Raw genomic sequence first — 23,326 nt, 5'->3', positions numbered from 1 at the left:
ACCCTCTTTTTGCTGATGCAGGATATATTAATGAGATTTAATCTTTGCCCTTCTATGGTAACCCGCTGTACCATTTAAAAAAATTTTTGTGTCAACATACCAGCAGAAAGAAGTTTAAGAGAACAAGAAATAAATATAGCTAGAATTCTTTAAAACCATTCTCAAACTCACTCTTTCTTTTCTTTGTTTTGCCTTAGAAAGTAGTGTATGTGAAGTTTGGAATAAGAAGACCTGAGACTGACCATGATTTTAAACAAGCCACTTAACTTTATTGAACTTCTGTATACGTGCCTATGAACTGCTGATAACAATTTTCTTCTGTATGATCCCACGTATGTGAAAGACATATATGAATGCAGACAGTGTGAACACATATAGTCAAAATACAGTCCAATGAAACTAATTCTCTCCATTCTGTTTTATAGAGTTTAAAATTTGTAAGGAAAGAACAAAAAAGATTTTAAAATTTTGGTCTTTTTTATGAAGAACTATTTAGATATCTTATCTGTAAACATATAGTTTATTTATGATTTTAATAATAAAACTAGGAAAAATTAGTTCAGTAGAAATACAAATAATTTTATCAACATAAGATTTGCAAAGAAAGACTTTATTTAGTCAAACTAACAACACTGAATTTCACAGTTAAACCCTCATGCACATTGTAGAATCATCTTACAGAATGTTTTAATGGAATGTGGTAAATATAAAAATAACCTGATGCAATTTCCATTTAACACATTGTACAAAACTCCTTCTTCAATGAAATTAACAAGCTTAAACCCTTTTTTATAAGGTACTATGTTTTCAAAGTGCTCAGTAGCATTGAGGTTGAGATCAATGAACAAACACTGTAGAGTTCGATAGGAATGCAGCTCAGTAATGAATGAAATCAGATATAATGTGGATAAAATTCACTTAGAAAACAGGAGATCTATGACATGCCATGAGTGACACATCCTTAATGGTGGGGTTGAATGACTTCATGTATACATCATTACAGTCTTAATAAAAATGAGTTTAAATTTGAATGCATCATTTTTACATTGAGTACCCTTTCTTAAGAAAGAGAAAGAAAAAGAGTGACAGAAAAAGAAAGAGAAATAGACAAAGAGAAAGTTCACAATGCTTCTACAATCCGTTTTTGACTAAGACTAATCTTTAATACAATCAATAGTACAAGACAGCAATTTTCAGATTTTATAGTACATTAGAATTATCTGAAGGGCTTGTTAAAACCACCAATTGCTTGACCCCACCCATAGTTTCCAATTCGATAGATATAATATGAGGGCAGAAATGAGTATTTGGGACAGTTCCAAGTGATGCTGATATGCTGATTACATTTTGAGAACCACTGTAGGCAGTCAGTATGGATTATATGATGACTTAGGGCAGCAGTTTTTGATTTTGGCTACCTAGTAGAATCAACGGGATGTAAAAACAAAACAAAACAAAATAAAACTGATGCCTACAACCATCTAAAACTAATTAAATCAGAACCTTTGCAGTGGAACCAGGGGTTAAATCAGTCATGCATTCATGACAATATTTTCTGAAAATCTAATGTGTAATTCAGCTGGAAAATTACAGCTTCAGGAAATTTTCATTCAACTTCCCATGTGGAGAAAATATAGCCAAACATATGTGCCCTTTGGAGTGCTGGTATATATGAACAAAGATGTCTTCAAAGAAGTCAAAATCCCCAGTAGGCACACTGATACACAACTATTTCTAGCAATATCAGGGAGTAATTTAAAGAGTGATTGTGACTGTTTATTTACAATGCACTTCAAGGTTAGTTCACAGGTTTGAAATAACAGAACTTGGGAAGGTGAGCAGCAGGCTAATTTAATCTAAGTTTCTTTTCCATTGAATGACATCAAATAGTCTAGCGTCTAGAATGTTGGTATATGTGCTAATGTGCAACGTTTAGCTGCTATAATTATTGTTACTCATTTTACTAAATTATTTAATACTACAATTAAAATTTGAGTAGCCCCCCAAATAAGGCCCTCAGGGGCAAAATGCCACAAGTATTCATCACTAAACTACCTCAGAAAGCAAAATTATAGAAACACATACACACACACAAACCAAAGGACATTTTGGAATAATATTTCCATTTTAAATTGTTCTTCTGGCATAAATAGAAGGAATGGATATCTGTAAATGACTGAACATACCCAGGAATCATTTTACAGGTCTGGAGCAATCTCTAGTATTGAGTATACATGGAAGGACCTTTAGAACTTATTTTCACAAACCAAGTCATTCAAGCCCCAAGCCACAGATATTTAAATAAAACTCTCATGCATACAACTGGGATTAATATTTGACTATTAATAAAAAAGAATTTAAACAAACCCCGATGTCAGGACTGGGCCTTTCAGGAGATTTTTGGTAAAAGTAAAGCATTTGAACGCTCTCAATTTGATTTGAATATTGACATCTTGGCTATGTTGAATATGAAACAGCCTTAGAGTCTTCCATTAGGGACCACTGCCCAGAAGGGGGGTCCCACAGAGCTGTCAGGTATTCTCCAGGTTCCTAATGTGCTTCTGACCATCACTGACAGACTGGGAACCAGCTCAAACAGGCACAGTGTGTTTTTTTTAATAAAAAGATAATATTCTGAAGTTCTGGCAAGATGCTTGGGTGAGTCTTTCTTCATTCTTTAGTTCTTCCAGAAGACATCTTTAAAATATCCTAAAAAATAATAAAAGAAAGATAGTAGAATTATGAATATGATCACTCAGAGTAGTAGAAACTAGGCACTAAAGATAGGAGGGCATCAAGGAAACAGCAGGTAAACAAGGCAGTGCTAAAAATAATGTTGGTCTTTTGTGACCATCTTTAATATTTTACATATACTTTTTGTATAAAGGTGGGCAAAAGTCGTTTACAGTTGTATGTGAAACAAAGGGAACTGCAAAAAATGTGTAAATCAGGAAAGCCAGCATTGAGCACTTACAAGCCTGTACTTAAGTGCAGTGTGACATTGTGGCATTCTTCTGAGTTAAGAAAGCCATTGTAATAATCATAATTTGCATGTCTTTCCATACAAACAATTGGAAACCTACATTTGACCACCCTTGTATATTTTTATACTTTTAATATATTTTTGGCTATGTATGTATACATACATATATATTAAACTTCAGAAAACTGCAGAAATGAGGGCATAGAGCCCATTTAAATGCAAATGTCCACAACCCGTCCTTTAAACACTAAAAGGGAGGTGAATTCTGGAACAGAGGTTGCATCTTTCCTTTGGTGGTATGTCCCTGTGGCCTCTTCTCCTTTGTATTGCACTTTCTGGACCCTGTTAGGGAGATAGGGGTCCCACTGCTTCAGAGCTATGCTTACAAAGACAGAGGATGTCACTTTGAGTTGCAGAGGGAATAGCAGTAGGTCCCTGTATCTGCTTTGGCCCCACCTTCTATTTCACTCAGCCCTGTCTTGATGGGCTGAGTGTTAAGCAGCACAGAACTGAAGCCTGTGTACCTCTGTGTCTCCAAGGACTAATAACAGAATGAGCCAGTTGGGAGAGGAGAGGACCCCAGGTGGGGTATATGTTTAATCCTGCAACAGATCAGGCCTAAACTCACCATCTGCCATGAAGTCTCTTAGGCCTCCTTGTTGTTCAGGAAAACAAGTGTGTTCTCCCTTTCTCTTTGCATTGAATGCTCTTGCTTCTCTTGGGTTTCAGGGCAATCAGCTTTTCCCGGGAGCAGTTTCACATCCTGCAGACTCTCTCGACTCTGCTCTGACTCTCCCTCTTCAGATAACCCTAGTCTGAAATCTTCAGCCTCACCTGCCTCGAGCCCCCCACCAAGGCTCCCATTCCCTGCCTCCTCTCCCAGGGATTCTGCCGGAGGACTGGTGCCAGCTTCCCCTCCCTTCCCTTCCAGGCCTGCAGGTTCCCTGGCCATAGCCTCTGATGCCCCAGTCATGGTCACCTCCTCCCTGCTCAGCGCTGTTTCCTCTGCTGCCACCTTCTCTGCAGCTGCTGTTTTTCCTAGTAACTCATTCACTTTGTACCAAGTTTCCTCACCAGTCACATCTGAAAAGGAGGAGGCGGTATGTGCTTCTGTTTCTTCCTCAGCTGTCTTCAAATCTGCCAACACCCCTCTCTTCTCCTTGGCCGCTTCTGCCGCTCCTCCTTCGGGGAGATCCTCCTCGGCTCCAACCACTCCTCCTTCAGGGAGATCTTCCCCGGCTCCAACCACTCCTCCTTCGGGGAGATCCTCCTCGGCTCCAACCACTCCTCCTTCTGGGAGATCCTCCTCGGCTCCAACCACTCCTCCTTCGGGGAGATCCTCCTCGGCTCCAACCACTCCTCCTTCGGGGAGATCTTCCCCGGCTCCAACCACTCCTCCTTCGGGGAGATCCTCCTCGGCTCCAACCACTCCTCCTTCGGGGAGATCCTCCCCGGCTCCAACCACTCCTCCTTCGGGGAGATCCTCCCCGGCTCCAACCACTCCTCCTTCGGGGAGATCCTCCCCGGCTCCAACCACTCCTCCTTGCAAGCCCCCATCCCCCTCTGCACGCCCATTCTCCATCACTAATGTCCCCAGAGTGGACGCTCTACCGGCCTCCTCCTCGGTGTCCTCATCTATCACTTCTTCACTCGATTTTCCTGCCATCGTATTATCTCCCTCAGTAACATCTTCTTGGGTCATTGCCGTCGCCGCCACTTTTCGTCGCACTTGTAAAGACCCTTCGTTTTCCCTCCTTTCCGGTCGTGCACGGCCATCTTGATCTTTGGCTGCACGCTCCCAGGCCTCACCTGTGGCTGGGACCGTCACCTCGGCGGCCTGTGCCCGTCCTGCTGGGTCACTGTCCGGAGCTCCTGACACACCTTCTCCCCGGGGGCCGGGCCCCGGGTCCCGCGCTGAGGGCGCCACGTGCTCCCAGCGCTGCGGCTCCGCTCGGCCGCGCTCCCTGTCTCCAGCTGCTCCCAGCCGTCCCCCTGCTCCGCCTGTCCTCACAGCTACGACGCTTCCCGGTGACTTTCCAAGTCCCGGCGCCATTCCCAACACAGTCCGCCCCCTCCCTCCCGGCGGAGCCCCGCCGTGAGCTCCTGGGTCTGCGCCCCGTTCAGAGGCCACCGCGGCTGCTTCCTGCTCAGCGCCGCGCTCCAGGCCACTTGGGGGGCCTCGCGTCCCTTCCTCGGGCCTTCCGCCCCTCACCGTGCCCCCCTCGCCCCCGGGAGGCCTTTGCTCTCCGTCTGAAGCGTCTCCACCCTGGAGGGCACTCGCCCTCGTCAGGCCTCCCCTCTCGGGGCCGCTTTGCCCCGGGGGTGCCTTGGGCCGCTGAGCTCCCGGCCTCTCTCCGGCTCCCCGGGCTATGTCCTCGGGCACCGTTTCTCCGCTGCCGTCCTCGTCAGACTCGGCCTCCGCCCCCGTCCCCGCCCCGCTCTCCTCCTTCTCGCGAAGGCCCCGCGGCCTGCCCCGCGGAGCCCCGGCCCGGGCTGCCCCCGCCTGCTCAGCGGCCCCGGAGCTCAGAGCCGCCCTCCTCGCCCAGGCCGCTTCCTCTCCCCCGGTGACCCCTCTCTCGGAGGCGGCGTCTTCCTCGGGCCCCGTGGCCTCTAGGTCTATGGATGCTTCCTCTTCACTGTCCTCCACACCTGGCTTTTCAGACACCGCCCCCTTGCCAGCCGCCGGTGCCTCAGCTCCTGCTTCCTCGGCCCGCACAGCCTCTGCCGGGGCTGCTGCCTCCCGGGTACGCCCTGGGCTCACAGCGGCAGCCTGGCTTGCAAGCTCTGCCTTCGCACCGCGTTCACCTTCAGAGGCTGCCTTCTCTGTCTCCAGGGCTGTCTGTGTTTCAGGAGCCTCTCCTCCAGCCAGGCCTGCAGCTTTCCCCTCTGGGTTTACCCTCTCCCCGTCCAGCTGTCCATCCCCTCTGGCCTCTGCCCGTGTTGCTAGGCCCTGAGCGCTCTCTCTTTCCTCTGGGAGCAGTTCTGCTAAAGCTGGCTGCTCTGCTGGTGGCTTCCACTCCCCCAAGGGAACCTCATCAAGCCCTGCTTTTCCCCACAGTGTTACACCCCCTTTGTCTTCTACTGTGTTAGTGTCCCTGTGTTGGGGAACCTCCTCTTCTTCCACCGCTTCTTCCTTCTCCAGTGTGTACATTTCTGATGCAACTGGCTTGGATTCCTTGTTTGAGTGGAGGGCCTTGCTTTCCTCCACCATGAAATTCTTGTTCAGTGCTATAAAATAAGGTTAGAAACAAGTGACTTCAATCAAAGTGCACAGGGAAGACATATTGTATATAATATTATATATAATAAAGGAGACATTTTATATGCTATCAAGGGCCCATTGATATTATGTAAAAACCATTTTCTCCATTCTATGATGACATTGACTACATATGATGAAAAAAATGCTACTAAATGTAATGGATACATTGATACTAAAGAAAAATTGAATGTCAGAAATGTTTTTAAAAAACCAAAAAACAAAAACTCCATGTCTTAGAATAATAAAATCAATATCTTTCTGTCTCTGAGCGTGTCTCTCTCTCTCTCTCTCTCTCTCTCTCTCTCTCACACACACACACACACACGCATATGCATACACAAACACAAATACCTCTATTTTCATTTGAAATATTAGAACCTGCAAAAAAAATATGCAGTAAGAAAAATAGAGGAGTATTTCATATTCTTAGAAATCATTGTTTCCAATAGCATCATAATAGGTCTATCCCCAGCCCATGTTTGTTATACTCACATGGGAATTTAGGAACACAACCATTACAAGTGTGAGCTCATCATTATCCCATATATTATTCCTACATTTTAAACTACTATATCCAGATACAGTTATCAAACAACATTTTAACTCCAGGTAAGGCTTTTTAACTAAAGACACCAGTTTGTATTATAGGTCAGGATGCTTCTGATCTGTGTTCAAAAACTGATTTGCCTTTGGCAAAATAGGATCACAAAACAAGATAAGACTGTAGTCTTATAACCTTCTTGAAGTATTTCATAAATTCTCATCCATAATTCCTTGGCTAATTGGGTATAGTAGCTATCATACTTCAATAAATACAAGTTCAATATGTTTCTTAAAAAGGCTTCAAGTTGATTTATTATTTAACAAATACATGTATTTCTGTTGAAATGATCTACATAAAATAAATAAAGGCATGTCATACCACACCACCAAAGCATTTAAGTTTTTCCACTGCAAAATAATACTTTGGAAGATAAGAGCTTCTAAAATGGTTATCTTAATGACTTCTATCAATTTACATGTTTTCATTTATAGAAGACACTGGACTAGAGGCAATAAAATAAGTTATCATGCCAAGGTGTCAACCTCCAAATTATGTAAATCTATACAGTAAGCAATTGTGTCTCTCTCATTTTTTCTTACTTGCTTGCCTTTTTGGCTAGCTGTTTCACCTCCTACCGGATTACCAACAATCTACCCGGAACTGAAAGCCCTGCCCTATTCACTTCTCTCCCAGCCTATCCTGATATCCATCCAGGATGATCTCAGCACTCCATTTTCTCTCCTAATGCAAAACATGGACTCCTTTCTTGCATTCCCTTTGTCTCTTGTTCGCTATTACAAGAAATCATTTTGAAGTAAGGTAATAATAACTGATATTACATTTGCCTTGAAAAAGTGTATTTCAAAGGTAACTTTTGATGTCTTCCTTCAAAGGAATAACATAGAAATTTCAGACCTAGCAATAGGGTTGGTGTTGACTTTCATAGCAGTTATTTACTAAATTATACGTGGAGGGTCCCAGAGAAAAATGTTGAACCAAATATTTACTCAGAGAACATGCATGTTCTCCTAAAAAAAAAAAAATATGGTCCACTGTATTTTGTTACAGATTTCCTGATTTAGAACAAATAAATGAAAATGGTGAGAAACAATGTGTATCAAGTCTCTTTAATCATATATCTGTTATTCAAATTTCTACATGAAATATATTTAAAATTCAGTTGCAAAAGACATCTAAATAAAGTTCTATGTTTTGCTAAACTGGCCTCTAAAATTATGTATTATTTAAAGACCATTCAGGAAAACAGGGGAATAAAATTTCCTACACACCATGTAATAATATATTGTGCCTAAATTCTAAGAGAGAAAAGTACTAATGACATCCAGCTGAGCTATTATATGAACACACACTGTTGGGGAGTCAGACATGACATTCCTGAAGCAAGGAAGAAAGAGTAATTGAAACCCTTCTAAGAAAGATGAGTACGAAAATACAAGTTTTGGGTTTTTTTAATTTATTTTTTTATGGTAACCTGTGGGCTTTGAAAGAACTGAATATAAGAGGGCAGGCAAAATTCACAAACAGAGGTACTTTGATTTAGTGGAATGAGTGCATACTTGGCAGTCAGGCAGAGCTGGGTGAGAATGCCAGTTCTGCCATGTGCTAGTTGTGTGAACCTGGGAAATAATCTTTCTTTAAGCCTTCATTCTCTATTATCCATAAGACAGAAATAGCAATGCTTGACTTAGAATTCTTATGAAAGTGAATCATAAAATGATTAGCACAATGCCTGGCACACAGACAGCCCTAACAAACCTTTCTTGCACATTTCCCTCCCACTGCTTACAATATATGTTCTCGCTTTAACTGCATTTGATCTAACAACTACTGTGCCTGCATTACAGGATGTGTGGAGAAATCCTCTGTTTTAATACCCACTATACAAGATTTGGATTCTTTAAGCTCAGAGTCCTTGGTCTACAGCTCAGCACCCTACTGTGTGTTCAAATGTCACCTCGCCCTCTCCTCATTGCCAAGGAGAAGCTGGAGCTCAGAGAACCAGTATAAGTACAAATGTTCTGATTACTGCTATTTTTTGTAAGTAATAAAGGTTTGTCTTTTTTCTCTAACCCAGGAGTCTTGTGTCTTCTGCTAGCATTCATGAAACCATGACTGGCTAACTTGTTTGCTTGAAAATAGCGTATAGTCTCAAATACCTTACTGTGCTTGATGCTTGTCATTAAAAATTAAAGATGAGGGTAAAGTGACCATGTGGTAAATAAGAAGAATAACCCCCACCCCACCACACACAAACACGTATATTCAAATCAGGGTATTTTTTTAAAAAGTCACCCACTAAATATGGGAGTCCTGATTTCAAAGACACAGGATGTTTGACCAGATATATATGAGTCATGTCTGCTGGGTCACTCTAACTGGCACTATTGCATCTGCAATGCTCATCATCAAGAGCCCCCTTATATTCTGATGGCAGTAAATTCTTCTCTAATTTAAAAAAATAGGGAATTTAATTAAGTCATCATAAAATGTGCCTTGGCTCTCCATGTCTCCAATCCTCCTACCTGGTCATCTAACTGGTAATGAGGTTGTAAAGCAGGGACAGTCAACCTTTTTTTACCTACCACCCACTTTTGTATCTCTGTTAGTAGTAAAATTTTCTAACCACCCACCGGTTTCACAGTAATGGTGATTTATAAAATAGGGAAGTAACTTTACTTTATAAAATGTATAAAGCAGAGTTACAGCAAGTTAAAGCATATAATAATAATTACTTACCAAGCACTTTATGTCAGATTTTTGCTAAGTTTGACAGAATAAATCTTTATAAAACAACTTACTATAGTTAAATCTATCTTTTTATTTATACTTTGGTTGCTCCGCTTCCACCCATCATGAAAGCTGGAACGCCCACTAGTGGGCAGTAGGGACCAGGTTCACTACCACTGCTGTAAAGTAAGACTAATCTGAAAATCCCTATCAATGTTTTTTTTCGTTTGTTTATTGTTTTTATAATCCAAAGTTGTTGTTTTTTTTCATTCTAGACACCAATGTATTCAAAATAATAACATTCATATCTTTTATCAGCTTTAAATCTCCACTTAAGGCCCCTCAACCACCTCCTGCCATCACATTCATTAGTTGAAAAGAAAATAAAGCTGGAAGAGAAAACAAGAATGGAAAGATAAAAGGCAGAAATGGGGCTGTCTTTGGCAGAGGATTTCTGAAGGTTTTTCCTAGGTAAGGACATGTCCTTACCTGTATGAGTCTCCAGCTCGGTCAGGTGCTTCTCACCCTCATCTGTGCTGCTAAAACCAGACTCGGCATCATCCGGGCAGTGGCAGCCCAGTTCCACGGCTTCAGCTAATATCTGTCCAACTGATTGGAGATCATATGAAATACCAAAAGGTGTAACAACAGGCCATGGGAACATTGCTGAGCTATTTCACAGCGTTTCAGCAAATGAGTATAATTTAAAAGCATTCGAATTAAAATGTGAGCTTGTTTCTTAAATCTGTTAAAAATCAAACAGCTTCCAAACTATGATTTTTAAAAAGAAAAGACAATAGAAGATCATGAAGAAATCCATGCAAAAAATTACTTTCATTAAAAAGATAACAACAGCCAGAAGCAGTGACAGATTTACTAAAGCACATGCAATATAATGATTGAAAAGGAGTTTGGTTGTATTTTCCATTCTAAAAATGTGTGTTATGGCTTTTATAACACCAATCACCACTGCTCTTTTAAATTGCTCAAACTACCAGAGCTGATTATGAGTATTTCATCCATTAGTAGGTTTTAGTGATTTGACCTAACTACTCACTCCATGTGAACAGAGAAAACAAGCTATTGCATGATTTCTGTAAGTTTGACAGTAAAAGATGTTGTGGAAATAAATTCCTGTTATCTGCAGCTTATTACTAGCACAAAACTTCAAGAAAACAAAGACCTAAATTCAAGTCCTATCCACCATACTAACTGTGGCCCCTTGGGCAAGTTTTTGATTTAAACATAAACCTCAGATTACTTATCTGTCAAAAAGAGGTGTAACTAATCAACGATTTCGGGGAAGATTAAGTACAGAAATTGGCAAAAGTAGGTTTACAGTTATGTGTACATGAAACATAGAGTTTATTCTTATATTATTATTAATTATTGTTTTATTTTCCATACAGACAACTGTAAACCTACTGCCCACCCATAAAGTAATATATGTGGATCATGCTTACCTTTCACTATTGGCAAGTGCCTAAGCCATGATAAACAATAGCCATGATAATGATGATGATGAGCATGGCTATTATGCATAACATTACCCAATGTGGTATGATTCTAGGCAACACTGTAAACATCAATTTAGTTTGTCTTTAGTTTCCAACATGTCCTTGTTTACATCCCTTGCCTATGGTCTGATAACCCATGTCCCCAATTTCCTGATATCTACCATTATGCTCCTTTAAATAACACTAGATCTAGATCTGCCCTAAATAAGAACATAAAATCAAAAGAAAGAATGTATCTCTAAAATACCTTTTCCTTCCTCTCTTCCTCTCTTCTTTCCTTCTTTTCTTCTTTCCTCATTTTCCCCCTTCCTTCTCTCCTTCTCTTATTCCTTCCCTTCTTTCTTATTTTCTTTGCTCTCAGATATTCTGATTCATTTAAGGTACTTTGAGAAAAACAGAACTAGAATGTGGTCTCTTGTTTGGTTCTAGATGAAATGCTAAGTTAGTTGCTTACTGATTCCTCTGTGTTTGGAAACAAATAGTGAAATATCTACCTTATGTGGCTTTTGTGGGAAAATGAAATGACCTGCCTATATTAATCATAAGAGAACAAAAATTGAAATGCAAAGAGATGTATCCAATAATTCAAATGTATTCCCTTTAAGTTTTTTTGAACATCAATTTTCCTCATTTATATAAGAAAAAGTCAAATAAAAATATTTTTTATAATAGTTTGGAGATGACATACATTAACTTATGAAAATCAGGTTATAGTTGGGTTTGTTATAAAGTCAATCTTTATTTTTGGAACTTTATAAACATAGTATATATAAGTTAAATATGATCTTCCCCACTCTAATACTATGAACACTGTAACTAGAGCTTAAATAAGCAGTGTTTTAGGCCTTTTAGTACAAATTTTTTTGGCTGACTGAGTATTAAAAAACCCAAAGATTGTTGGACAAGGGAATGGGAGGAAGTCTGATTTTGTAGCAATTATTCAAAACTTCACTTTATCAGAGCAAAAAAAACATATAAGATTTTTTCCCAGTAGTCCATAAACTATAAAGAAATATGATTCATGGTATAAATGTTAAATCATTATATTGTACACCTAAAATTAATATAATATATGTCATTAATACTGCAATAAAATTATTTAAAGAAATAAGGTTTACACTAATAATAAACAATAAAATAAACAATTGCAGCTATTGAAGCAAAAAAATTATTCTAAGAAGCCAAACAGTACTAGCATAATCTGAAAATGACAACTCACTCAGAATTGACAGTGATGCATGTAGTCCCTCTGTCTCAGGACTGCAATCACCACTTTCCCAGATCTGCTGGCTTGCCCTGGTGGGTTACACTTTGGAAGTAGATGAAAGCCTGTACAGTGAGGTGTTGCCTGCTTCAGACTCAGCAAGAATGAGAGCCTGACCTAAACATCAAGGATTTCTTAGGTGTGAGACCAGAAAATGCCTCACTTGGTCATTTTTTTTTTCTCATACATTCTTCTGAAACTGAACCTGAAAAGCAAGAACTTGGCCAGTGTCTAACCTAAACTGTTTTCACCTACAGCAAGAGAGAACAGTGCATGCTGAGACTCCCAGGCCAGCAATGTGACACCGCAGCCTGTTCCCTCTAGTTAGCACTTTATTCCTCAAGGTTCCTCTCTTTTACCTCTCCACAAAGATGACCATAAAAAGCTAAGGTCATTGTCAGTTCGCACAGCTTTTGTAGCAAAATGGAAGAGACTCATATAGAGAATTTCCCAGAAAAGCATTTTTCCACCCAAAAGCTATAGGGTATTTTAAGATGTTTGTAACATACCAAAATATTTTTGTATTACAATGTTAGCTTTTCTATTATGAAACACATATTTTAAAATAATATATTCAGTATTTTCCCTAAATATAAAAGTAGTGCATATTCAATACCTAAGCTTGAAAAGATAAAAAGTACAAATAAAATAAAACTTATCCTAATTTCACCAAGCAGAAAGAATTAGTAGTTAACATTTTTATGGATTTCTGAGTCTTTTTAAATTTGCTATTACTATAGATAGCATTTTGTATGCCATTTCATTCATATAGCAATATATTGTGACTATTTCTACATACTATTAAATAAACACAATTCTTCAATACTCACATAAAATGTTCTAATAAGATTTTAATAAAATTAGGTTAACCAGCTGCCTGATGTTGGATACTGAGTTATATTCTTTTGTGTATGTATGATTATAAAGCTATTTTAAAACCACTTACAATCATTTTATATTTATTTTGGGCTTTCCCCTTAGGATAAGTTCCTGCATTGGAATTGTTAGGTCAAAGAGCATAATATTTTTAGAAGCTTTTGATATGTTTCTATGCATTCTTCAGAAAAGGAAGCATCAATGAACAATTTTATCAATAATGATAAGAGACCTTATGTTGCTTAGTGTTGGCAACAATGTCACATTTCCATCAATTTTTTCGATATTTGACAATTCAATAATAGGAAAGTGGTGGCAAGGATATGCTTTTCCACATTAGTAGGCAAGCTTTCTAAATTCATACCCTCTCCTCTGTTTCTTTTGAAACAAAACTGATTTCATCTTAAAACATGCTAAGAATCTTGAGTAATTCAATATCAGAAGAAAGTTTAGCCAAGCACTTTTCACCTGAATTTTAAGAATGTAAAAATGCCATAAAAGCAGAGAAAGATATATCCAAGTTTATTCCAAGGTCTTGGTCACCTTGAAAAACTATCCCTGTGCTTTGATCATTATTTGCGTAGCCAATCAATTATCTTCCCCAACAACTCACCATGACAAAATTCATGACTAACATCATCCACCTACACAGTAAAGATGTTCCTGTGTTGCCTTTGGCATTGAAACATGGCCCACAGGAACCCAGGATTAATTACAAACTCAAGATCACAGCTGTTCAAAGATAACAGTTGCAGAAAGCTAAAGTCTACCCTCCACACAGCGGTGACAATAATCTTTTCACAACTTTCAGATCACGGCATTGCTATGCTGAAAATTTTACTATGGTTTCCTATCTCAGAATAAAATCCTCTCCATAAAATAAAATCTTCCCTCGAGCTTCCTCTTCAACCATTCTCTGGATTGTTCATTCTCCTCCCATCACATTGGCCTGTTATCTGAATCCTTTACCTAGCAACTATCCCCCCAAGTAGAGTCTTTGCATTTTCTGTTTCCTCCATTTCTTCTTTCTTAAGATGAAAGAGTGGCTTACTTCTGCACTTCCTCAGGCCTCCGCTCAAATGTCCCCTCATCAGAGAAGCTATCCTTAAAATAACACCCCTTTCTTAAACCATCACTCTATCCCCTCCCCCTAGCCTACATACTCCATTACATGTTTATTTTCACTTGTTGGGCATCTCTCCCCCAAGAATATAAACCTTAATAGAGTCAAGGATTTTGTTATGTTTACATGAAGAATGGTGTGGATTAAGTGGATATCCAACAAATATTTATTGACAGAAAAAAAAAAACCTTTTGGAATAAACAACTACATGCTTCCACATTTCATACCAAAATTGCATTTATAGTTTAATTTTTAATTGATTTTTAGGGGGAGAGAGATGAGAAACATAACCCATAGTTTCTTCACTTTAGTTGTTCATTAATTGATACTCATACGTGCCTTGACCGAGGGCTCGAGCCAAGCCAGTGATTCCTTGTTCAAACCAGTGACCTTGGAATCATGTCATCCCAGTGCTCAACCAAGTGACCCCACATCCAAACTGGCAAGCCTGTACTCAAGCCAGGGACCTCAGTGTCTCACACCGGGTACCTCGTGTACTGGGTGAATGCTCTAGCCACTGTGTCACCACTGGTCAAGTCAGAAATTGCATTTAGACTGCAACTCATAATACATGGTTTTTCTGTTCTTTTATCAGGACCAATCAATCTATCCTGCCTGCATGATGATAAAATTGCACTTCACTTTAGTCATAACATTATTTAAGTTTGAATTACCTAGCCAAGCACCATGACTTCTGATTCACATATAAAAGTATAAATTATCTACTTCTGTATATATTTTACATTATACAGTATATTACAATGCTCTATTCTTCATATTTTATTTATATTTATAACATATAAATTATATTAACTTCATAAATTAATACATCTGAATTGTTCCACCCTTAGAACATATTGCAAAGCTTGTATCATAATACATTAGGCAGCTTAAATTAAAAATAACAGAGAAAAATAATTACATTAAATGACACTGTGACCTATAATACAAAATTAACTCCCAAAGACACTATCTCATAGTAGCTAACAATTATAACCTTTTACATTATCTATTTCACTGCCTCCAACTCATCTTTTATATCAGTTTACCTGATTTTTACATAATTATCTAATTTTAGACTAATTAAGTAAGCCTAATTAAATAAGACATACAATAATTAGAAGGAAAATATCACTTTCTGTTTTGAACCTGAAAGGTAAAAGGCATTGAATGTAGTACTTTACTAATTTATTCACTGCTATAATCTTAAGTGAAAACAATGCAGATTAAGTTACATTAGCTTAGACACAATAAAACACCATTAATTGTATATAATTTTAGCCTATAAACTTATTTTTAATATAATCACAGTTTTTATTCTATCTAGTTGAAAAATGATTAATTCAGCACCAAACAATATGAGAGATAATCTTTTATACATATCTCAGCTTCCATTTTATTTCATACTAAGGGAATAATCAGGAATCTAAATAACACATACACATTTCAATCTTCACTAGCCTTCTAGACTAATTTGTGTAAGATGTGTTTTGCAGCATAGTCATCTAAATGACCTTCATTACAAGCATTTAACTTTGGTTCTATCCCTCTCTCCCTGAGCCATTTAACTGAAGCCTTTCTTTCTTAATTAGAAAGAAAAACTAGGCATCATCTCTTTGCTTGGCATTAATATCAATATAACCAACAATGAAAACATGACTTCATTGACTTTATCTAAATTTTTTGTAGAAATGTTTATTTACATAAAGATCTTTGAGAATATTTATGACTTCTTTTATTCTATTAATTCAAATATTTACATATTTATTGCATTATTTCCTAGAGTATATTTTAAAATCTTCAGCACCCAACTGTTATAATCTGCTCATTCTTAGATTTTTGATAGCAGTAATTTTTCTACATAATTCAGAATTTTTTTTATGGCCTTTGTTTTCTTTTTACCTATTATTATCTTATTTTCCAGAGTAATTTATAATATCTGCTTCTGGGCCTTTGTAGCACAAAAATTTGTTCTTTTATGGAAGGTGGGCCATAGAACAAATATATCAGTTTTCACACAGAAGGGAAAACATTTTTTAAAGAAAATTTTCAAAGTTAAAAATTCTAAGGTAATACAATAGACTAATACATTTAGTGAATAAGAACAAAGTATATTTATGTATGCTGATATAAAAAAATACCAAGAAATGGCTTAAGTGGAAAAATCAAGCTATAAAACAAATGTATCATATTTTCTTCTGTATATAAAAATAATATATGTGTATATGTAATATGAATACATTTATATATGTATATATTAAGAAAATTTTCTGGAATCATGTATAAAAAAAACTGTTATCTACTGTTATTTCTCTGACTCTTGGGAAAGAGTAGAGGCTGGGTAAAAAAGACTTTAACTTTCATTTTATTCTCATCTATTCTTTATTGTTTAAATTTTTCAACCAATCTTTTGCAAGAAAAATTTTCTTTAGCAAAAACCTTAAAAATCTTTATAATCTTAGATTCAGAACTTATACTTTTTGCAACTGTGCTTCAGAAAATAATTATAAATTTGAAATTATCTTAAATAGTAAGGTACTAGAATACTATTAATAATAGTAAAAATAAGAAAAAAATAAAATATTCAATAATAAGGGAATGATTAAATTATTAGAAAACAACAGCATGTAATAATAAACAGACATTAACCATTTATAATAATTACATAAAACAAAAATGCTCATGGTATAAGTTTAAGAATAAAAAACAGTGTATATTGTATACAAGTGTGACAACATAACTTTGTGAACCCTAAGTTTAGAAATAAAAAAACCTGACCAAATATTGAAAATGATTCTTTGTGTGATGAATGTATGGGTAATTTTTTTTAAAACTAGTTTACTCTACTTTCTAAATGCTATTTCATAAGCTGTTTATTAAAAAAAAACGATAGACTCAGTACATATATTAAAGCTTAAGAAAAATAGTGATAAAACTTACAATCTAGTCTTGAACTACCTTAATAAAAAGAAAATAAAATGTTTTAAAATTATAGATGTTATCAGGTCAAAAACAGAGGCTTCCCCTAGTATTTGAGAAAAATAAATGTACACACATGCACTTCACAAATCCAGAAAAAAAAACCCACTCTCTTCCAAGTGACATAATCCTAGTTCAGTGTTCCTGCTATTCAGTCATTGCCAAAATATAGCTTACATGTGTGCATCTGACTTCACAGAAATCCAGGTAAACAATCTAATTCATTGAAGTGGAAATAAAAGAAATAATAATAATAATATTAATGTGACTACTGAATTTTAACATCTCTACCTTTTTTGACCAGCAGCTTGCCAAATTGTATATTTTTTTTAGATCATACATTATATGTTCCTGAATCAAACAATGAAATCCAAGATCAAAGATTTGAATTATTTTATAAAAGGGTTTTATTTATTTTTTAAGGTTTTATTTATTCATTTGAGAGAGGAGAGAGAGAGAGAGAGAGAGAGAAGGGGGGAGGAGCAGGAAGCATCAACTCCCATATGTGCCTTGATCAGGTAAGCCCAAGGTTTTGAACCGGTGACCTCAGCTTTCCAAGTCGATGCTTTATCCACTGCGCCACCACAGGTCAGGCTATAAAAGGGTTTTAAATATATTTTACAAAAATCCTAACTCATATATGTCAAAATATTTTTGAAAATGTTGGGGTTATTTGTGTTATAATCCTAGAGCAGAGGTTGGCAAACTTTTCTGTAAAGGGCCAGAGAGTGAATTCTTAAAGCTTTGTGGGCCAGAGGGTCTCTGTTGTGACTACTTAACTTTGCCCTTGTGGGGCAAAAGCTGCCATGGAAAATATGTAAATGAATGAACATGGTCCTTTTCCAATAAAACTTATTTTTTTAAACTCTGAAATTTGAATTTAATATAATTTTCATGTTGTAGTATTTATTCTTCTTTTGATTTTTTTGCCCAAGAAAGGGGAGTAGGCGAGATTTGGCTCATGGGCTGAAGGTTGTCAAACTGTTCATTCTTGAGTTATTTTTAACTTATTTGAAGGTTATATGTTTTGCTGTGTTACACTGTCTGAAATGTTTTTCCTCTTCTATTCCACCTTCAAAATCTTATTTAACCTTAAAGACTTCCTCTAGCAAGTCTTTCACAAAAAGTTTCAAGGTATTCTTTTAACCAAATGAGTCTTCTCTTCCTTTGAAATCCCATAGCATTTGTACCTTCTTTGGTTTTACATATGCCTATTGAACTATGTCCTGTTGCTGGTGTGCTAAGCCTTCCTTTCAACACTTTATGAGAGGAATCCACTCTTACACATTTCTTATTGACCCTGGTGCCTTGTACATAATAGAAGGTTAATAATAATGGTTGAATTAGAAAATAACTATTCATCCTGGCTGGTTTGCTCAATGGTAGAGTGTTAACCCAGTGTGTGTATGTCCCAGGTTTGACTCCTGGTGAGGGCACACAGAGGAAGCAACCATCTGCTTCTCAACCCTTTCTCTCCCCTTTCTCTCTCTCTCTCTTCTTCTCTCACAGTCATAGCTTGATTGGTTCAAGCACATCAGCCCCAGGCACTGAGGATGGCTCTATGGACCCTTTGCCTCAGGCACTAAAAATAGCTTGGTTGCGCGAGCTTGGCCCCAGATGGCAAAGGATCTGCCTCAGATGGGGAGTTGCCAGGTTGATTCCCGTCGGGGTGCATGCGGGAGTCTGTCTCTCTATCTCCCCTCTTCTCACTTGGAAAAAAAACTATTCAAAATCCTCAATTCTTAGTTGTAGGGCCCAGTGGTTTCATAACAGCTTTTTAACTTTCTAATAAAATATGTAAACATTAAAAGTGTTCATAACTTTTAAAACACAGATGGATTTAAATAATATTTAAATGTAAAAACAAATTTTATCTTGGAATCAAGAAGAATGCCCACCATGTTGGCAGGAGAAACAGCTGAGAGAGAGCAGGCAAAGGATTGAGATATGAGTTATAGGGCACAAGGTGTTTGCTATATGAGAGCCAGTGTCCAGCAGGCACAGTCCAAATATTCCCAGGACAAAACTTGGTCTTTTAACTGTGCTCCTTAGGTTGAGAAAAGTATCAGACCTTTCTTTGTCTAAGGTCCGAGGACATAATTATTGTGGGACTCTTACCTCTTCCCTGTCAAATGGAACTGTCCTGCACCCACAGGAACTCCCTGGACCAAGAAGTTACTCAGATTCAGAGAAGAACTCAAAGTGAAGTTGGGAGTTTTCCATGAAATAACCATATTTTTATCTAAAACTAATTTCCTATTGTATAAATACAATAGGACATGTTTAGAAAGTGGAACCACCCTGCCTAAATTCAAATACTAAGAATGCTTAGTAGTTGTATAATCTTTAGCAATTTACTTAACCTCTATGTCATAATTTTGTCATCTGCACACACAAACACACACACACACACAAACACACACACACACGATAACAGAACCTAACTCATGGCACTGTTGAGCTGTTGTAAGGATTAGATGAGTTAATATATGTAAGTGTTTAGAACTAGCACATAGTAAGCACTTATCAATGTTACTATGGATGTATATAAGTGCATATATAGCTAAAGAAAAATAGCAATGCTAGTATTAACCTCTGAAAAGCCACACACACCTTGCCTTCAAGACACGTATTGTGCTTTATTTGATTCTTAAGATAGAATTACCGTAGGAAGAAATTTACAGAATATAGGAAGCAGGTTATATAAGAATCAGCAAGTAATTTTAAAAATGCCACAGAAGGAAAACAGCAAGCTGAAAATACATGTATGATTATGAGACAAAGAGTGAAATAGGACAAAACTGAATTCTTCTGGCATTATCACAATAGTATTTCTCAAGCTTTGTCAGGATGCAATGACCAAAATCAGCTTCCATGCATGGGGACAATGGCAGGCCAACTCAACGGCCATACTCACCATCTTTCTCCACCCCACAAGGACCTGCCTTTTTGTCCTCCACCTTAGCAGTGCTTCCTTTCCAAAGCTTACTCCTATCATTTTTCTTTTCTTCCTTGGAAACATGTTTTCCAGATTCCTCAGATAAGTCCTCTGGAATCACTTGGGTTCCTTTCTTTGTTTCTTCTTCAGGAACCTTCTCTAAGCTTTGCTCTGTTAGCAGAGTATTGGTCTCCACATCTGCTTTTATTGTCTTTTGATCTTCAAGTTCAAATTTTAAGGAATCCTCAATTGACAGCCGTGATTTTCCTGGCCCATCATTTTCATTCAACTCCTGAGAAGATGAACTCCTGGCACTTGCATTTGGACTGTTTGCAGCATGTGCTTCCCTGTCACCCAGTACGGATTCATCCTCACTGCTACTAGAATATGGGTGACTTCTGGAGGAGGAGGATGAAGCAGTTTTTATGTCTACAAATAATAAAAATGGTGACATCATTATTTTTATATAAAGTTAGTTTAATTATAAGAATTATGTTAATTAATCATACTAAAAATTTTAATATAGGTTAGTAGATTTGATACCTTTTCCCCATATAGTTTATATAGTTGTCATAATTAAGAAAAAAAATATGATCTGTGAATCCACCTTTAACTGAAAATCAACTGTATTTATTTTTTAGATAGTCATTTTATTGGAAGACCTTTGTAAGGGCATTTTCTTATAGAATATTTTGAACAATCTTATTCAGAAAAATCCCTATTTCATTATCATCTTGGATAAACACAATATTTCTGTGCATAAAATTTAAATTTTTATCTTCTGTAACACCTGCCATACTGGTATACTTTGGTAGTTGGGTATGGTGAGACCTAAGCATTTGATAAACCTTAGACACTTAATAAAATTTTGGAGATGGTGCTCGTGTGTGTGTGTGTGTGTGTGTGTGTGTGTGTGTGTGTAAGAACACATATTATTTCAGGTTCCCCAGAACCAAATGTTGAGATGAGGATTCATGTACAAGTGATAAATGAAGGATATATATGCTCCAGGAGAAACTCATACAAGTGTGGGGAAGCAGGACAGGGAAGGGAAAAAGTCGATCAAGGGGATTATTTCAAGAAACATTTAAACCTCAGCCTGATCACACAGGGACCTCTGAAGTCTACATTATATTAGCATTTTTCCTCCCTTGAGAAAGAAGGTGGCTTTGATACTCTGATCCAGTCAGATATGGCTATAGGTCACCCTAGGAGGACATAAATTCCTTGGCGCTTCTAGACTCTTTGCGCCTGCAGGTGAATCAGCTCCAGTAACCCATGTCTCTTCACTGAAGAGGGTATAGAAGCTGGAGGTGGGCACGCAGATTCTGGGATATCTAGGCAGTACACTTACATGATACTACAGATATGCAGTCTAAGATTTAGAGACTCACCATGGCCAAAAAAAAAGTGGTTTGTTAATCACTACCCCAAAAACGTTTAAAAGTTTCTGAGAAAGTGACACACACATTGACTCAGTAAGGAAGATGCACAGCCTAGAAGTCATGGGATGGCATACAGCACTGTGGACCAGAGAAACACACACTTGGGTTTGAATTTTTTACCCGTATATCTGTGTTTGTCATTGTTTTTAATAGCACGTATTTATACATGAAGTATCCTACACTTACATGTTGCCTAACTCTCTTACTTACTCGTCTCAGTGTGCTCCTCGCTCTTCTTTCTGTTGATTTTACTTTTGCTCAGCAGCAACACAGATGGCTGTTGCAGCTGATGCAGAGTTGAAGGGAAAAAATACCTATCTTTACTCGTATCTTCTCCCCCTGATCCCTCGAGCCCCAACAGTTCTTCATGATTGGTCTTAGCATTTGAAGTATAGTCTCAGAGACATTTCTGAGATTCTACAAAGTAGAGAGATGCTACACAGCAGTAAAAAAACAAACTCTGAAAAGCCGTTAAGCAACAGAACCCCTTAAGTACAATTCCATTTCTTCTTATCTCTCAACTATCTTGACAGGTAGCAGATCACCACTGACTCTCAAAGGAATCACAGACTTTAGCCTCTCATTCTTGATCTCCATTTTCTGAAATCTGGATATGCTATCTCTCTGTAGGGACCATAGCCAATCACAAACTGTTGTTCTCTCTCTTATTTGTACCAGTTTGGAAACTTTAGAGACTATGACCTCCCCCTCTCTTAAGCAGCTCACATTTGTTTTGTTTTTAATGAAAAACAACTTTTGTTTGCTAGCAGCTTTGATCAATGGTTTTCATTAATTGCACAATTAGCTAGGGCACAATGTCATACTTGTTCTGAACTTCCAAAAATATTAATGTCTACCATCTTAATATTGTTATAATGATTCTCACTTTGGCTCTGAGAGTTGTTCACATAATAAATAATAAGTGCTTCTCTATATTTCTTTAGTAGCTTCTATTGTTTTATTTCAAATGGCTGAAACACACTCTGGTTCAATTTTGAGTCAATCCTTTAGAGAATGAATAGCCTCTAAGTGGTGAGGGTACATGACCTCCCACATGAACTCATTTTAGTTTTCAAATATCTCTCTAACCTCACTGTATAATTTTGTTTCACTCTCATTCTTTACTTTCATTTTCATACTGACACTTAGGCAAGACTCTGCCTACCAAAAAAGCTCAAAATGCTTTAGGGCCACAGAGTGAAATTTTCAACACTAATTTTATTTATTCTCTTAGAAATAAATCAAATTTTATATAAAGGAACTTTAAGGGCACATATGTAAATATTTTTGCCTTGAGAGGGAAAAAGTGATCTCAGGGGCATGCTGGTAATCACCTCTGCCTCCCACCCAATTCCATTGCTCTCTCTAGTGTTCCCTCCAAGTATCGGTGCTGAAAAAATCTGTTCTTGGTTTTTATAGTTAAGAAATAATCTGCACTTATTGCCTGAGCCCTTAGCCAAAGTCAGCAAGTTAGGGGCCCCTGTTCCATGTCCTAAGCTGACTTTTCTCTCTCTACATTGTCAGCCACTGAGTCCTTCACTGTCTTCTTTTTTCATGTCATTGACAACTACTTTGAAAACCTCCTTCTTTGGAATGACCATTATTTTATACAGTGTATGATTGAGAAAAGAGTATGTTTTTCTGTAA

The 23,326-nt window shown here is 37.7% G+C and overlaps 1 protein-coding gene across 2 annotated transcripts in view; it reads right to left on the bottom strand.

Annotated features, from left to right (window-relative positions):
- Positions 1-243: 243 nt before the first annotated feature.
- Positions 244-23,326, bottom strand: part of ERICH3 (glutamate rich 3) — a 141,511-nt gene continuing 118,428 nt past the window's right edge. For both annotated transcript variants that reach the window (XM_066268881.1, XM_066268882.1), the window contains 4 exons: positions 20,214-20,663; positions 10,027-10,146; positions 3,612-6,211; positions 244-2,709 (listed from right to left, as the gene is read on the bottom strand). In XM_066268881.1, the coding sequence (XP_066124978.1) occupies positions 3,630-6,211; positions 10,027-10,146; positions 20,214-20,663 (3,152 nt within the window). In that variant the 3' untranslated portion in view covers positions 244-2,709; positions 3,612-3,629. The remainder of the gene's footprint in view (positions 2,710-3,611; positions 6,212-10,026; positions 10,147-20,213; positions 20,664-23,326) is intronic.

This window comes from Saccopteryx bilineata, chromosome 3, assembly GCF_036850765.1.
Source record: "Saccopteryx bilineata isolate mSacBil1 chromosome 3, mSacBil1_pri_phased_curated, whole genome shotgun sequence".
NCBI lineage: Eukaryota > Metazoa > Chordata > Mammalia > Chiroptera > Emballonuridae > Saccopteryx > Saccopteryx bilineata.
Note: the sequence above shows the minus strand (reverse complement) of the source record. Positions and strands in the feature narration are given on the sequence as shown.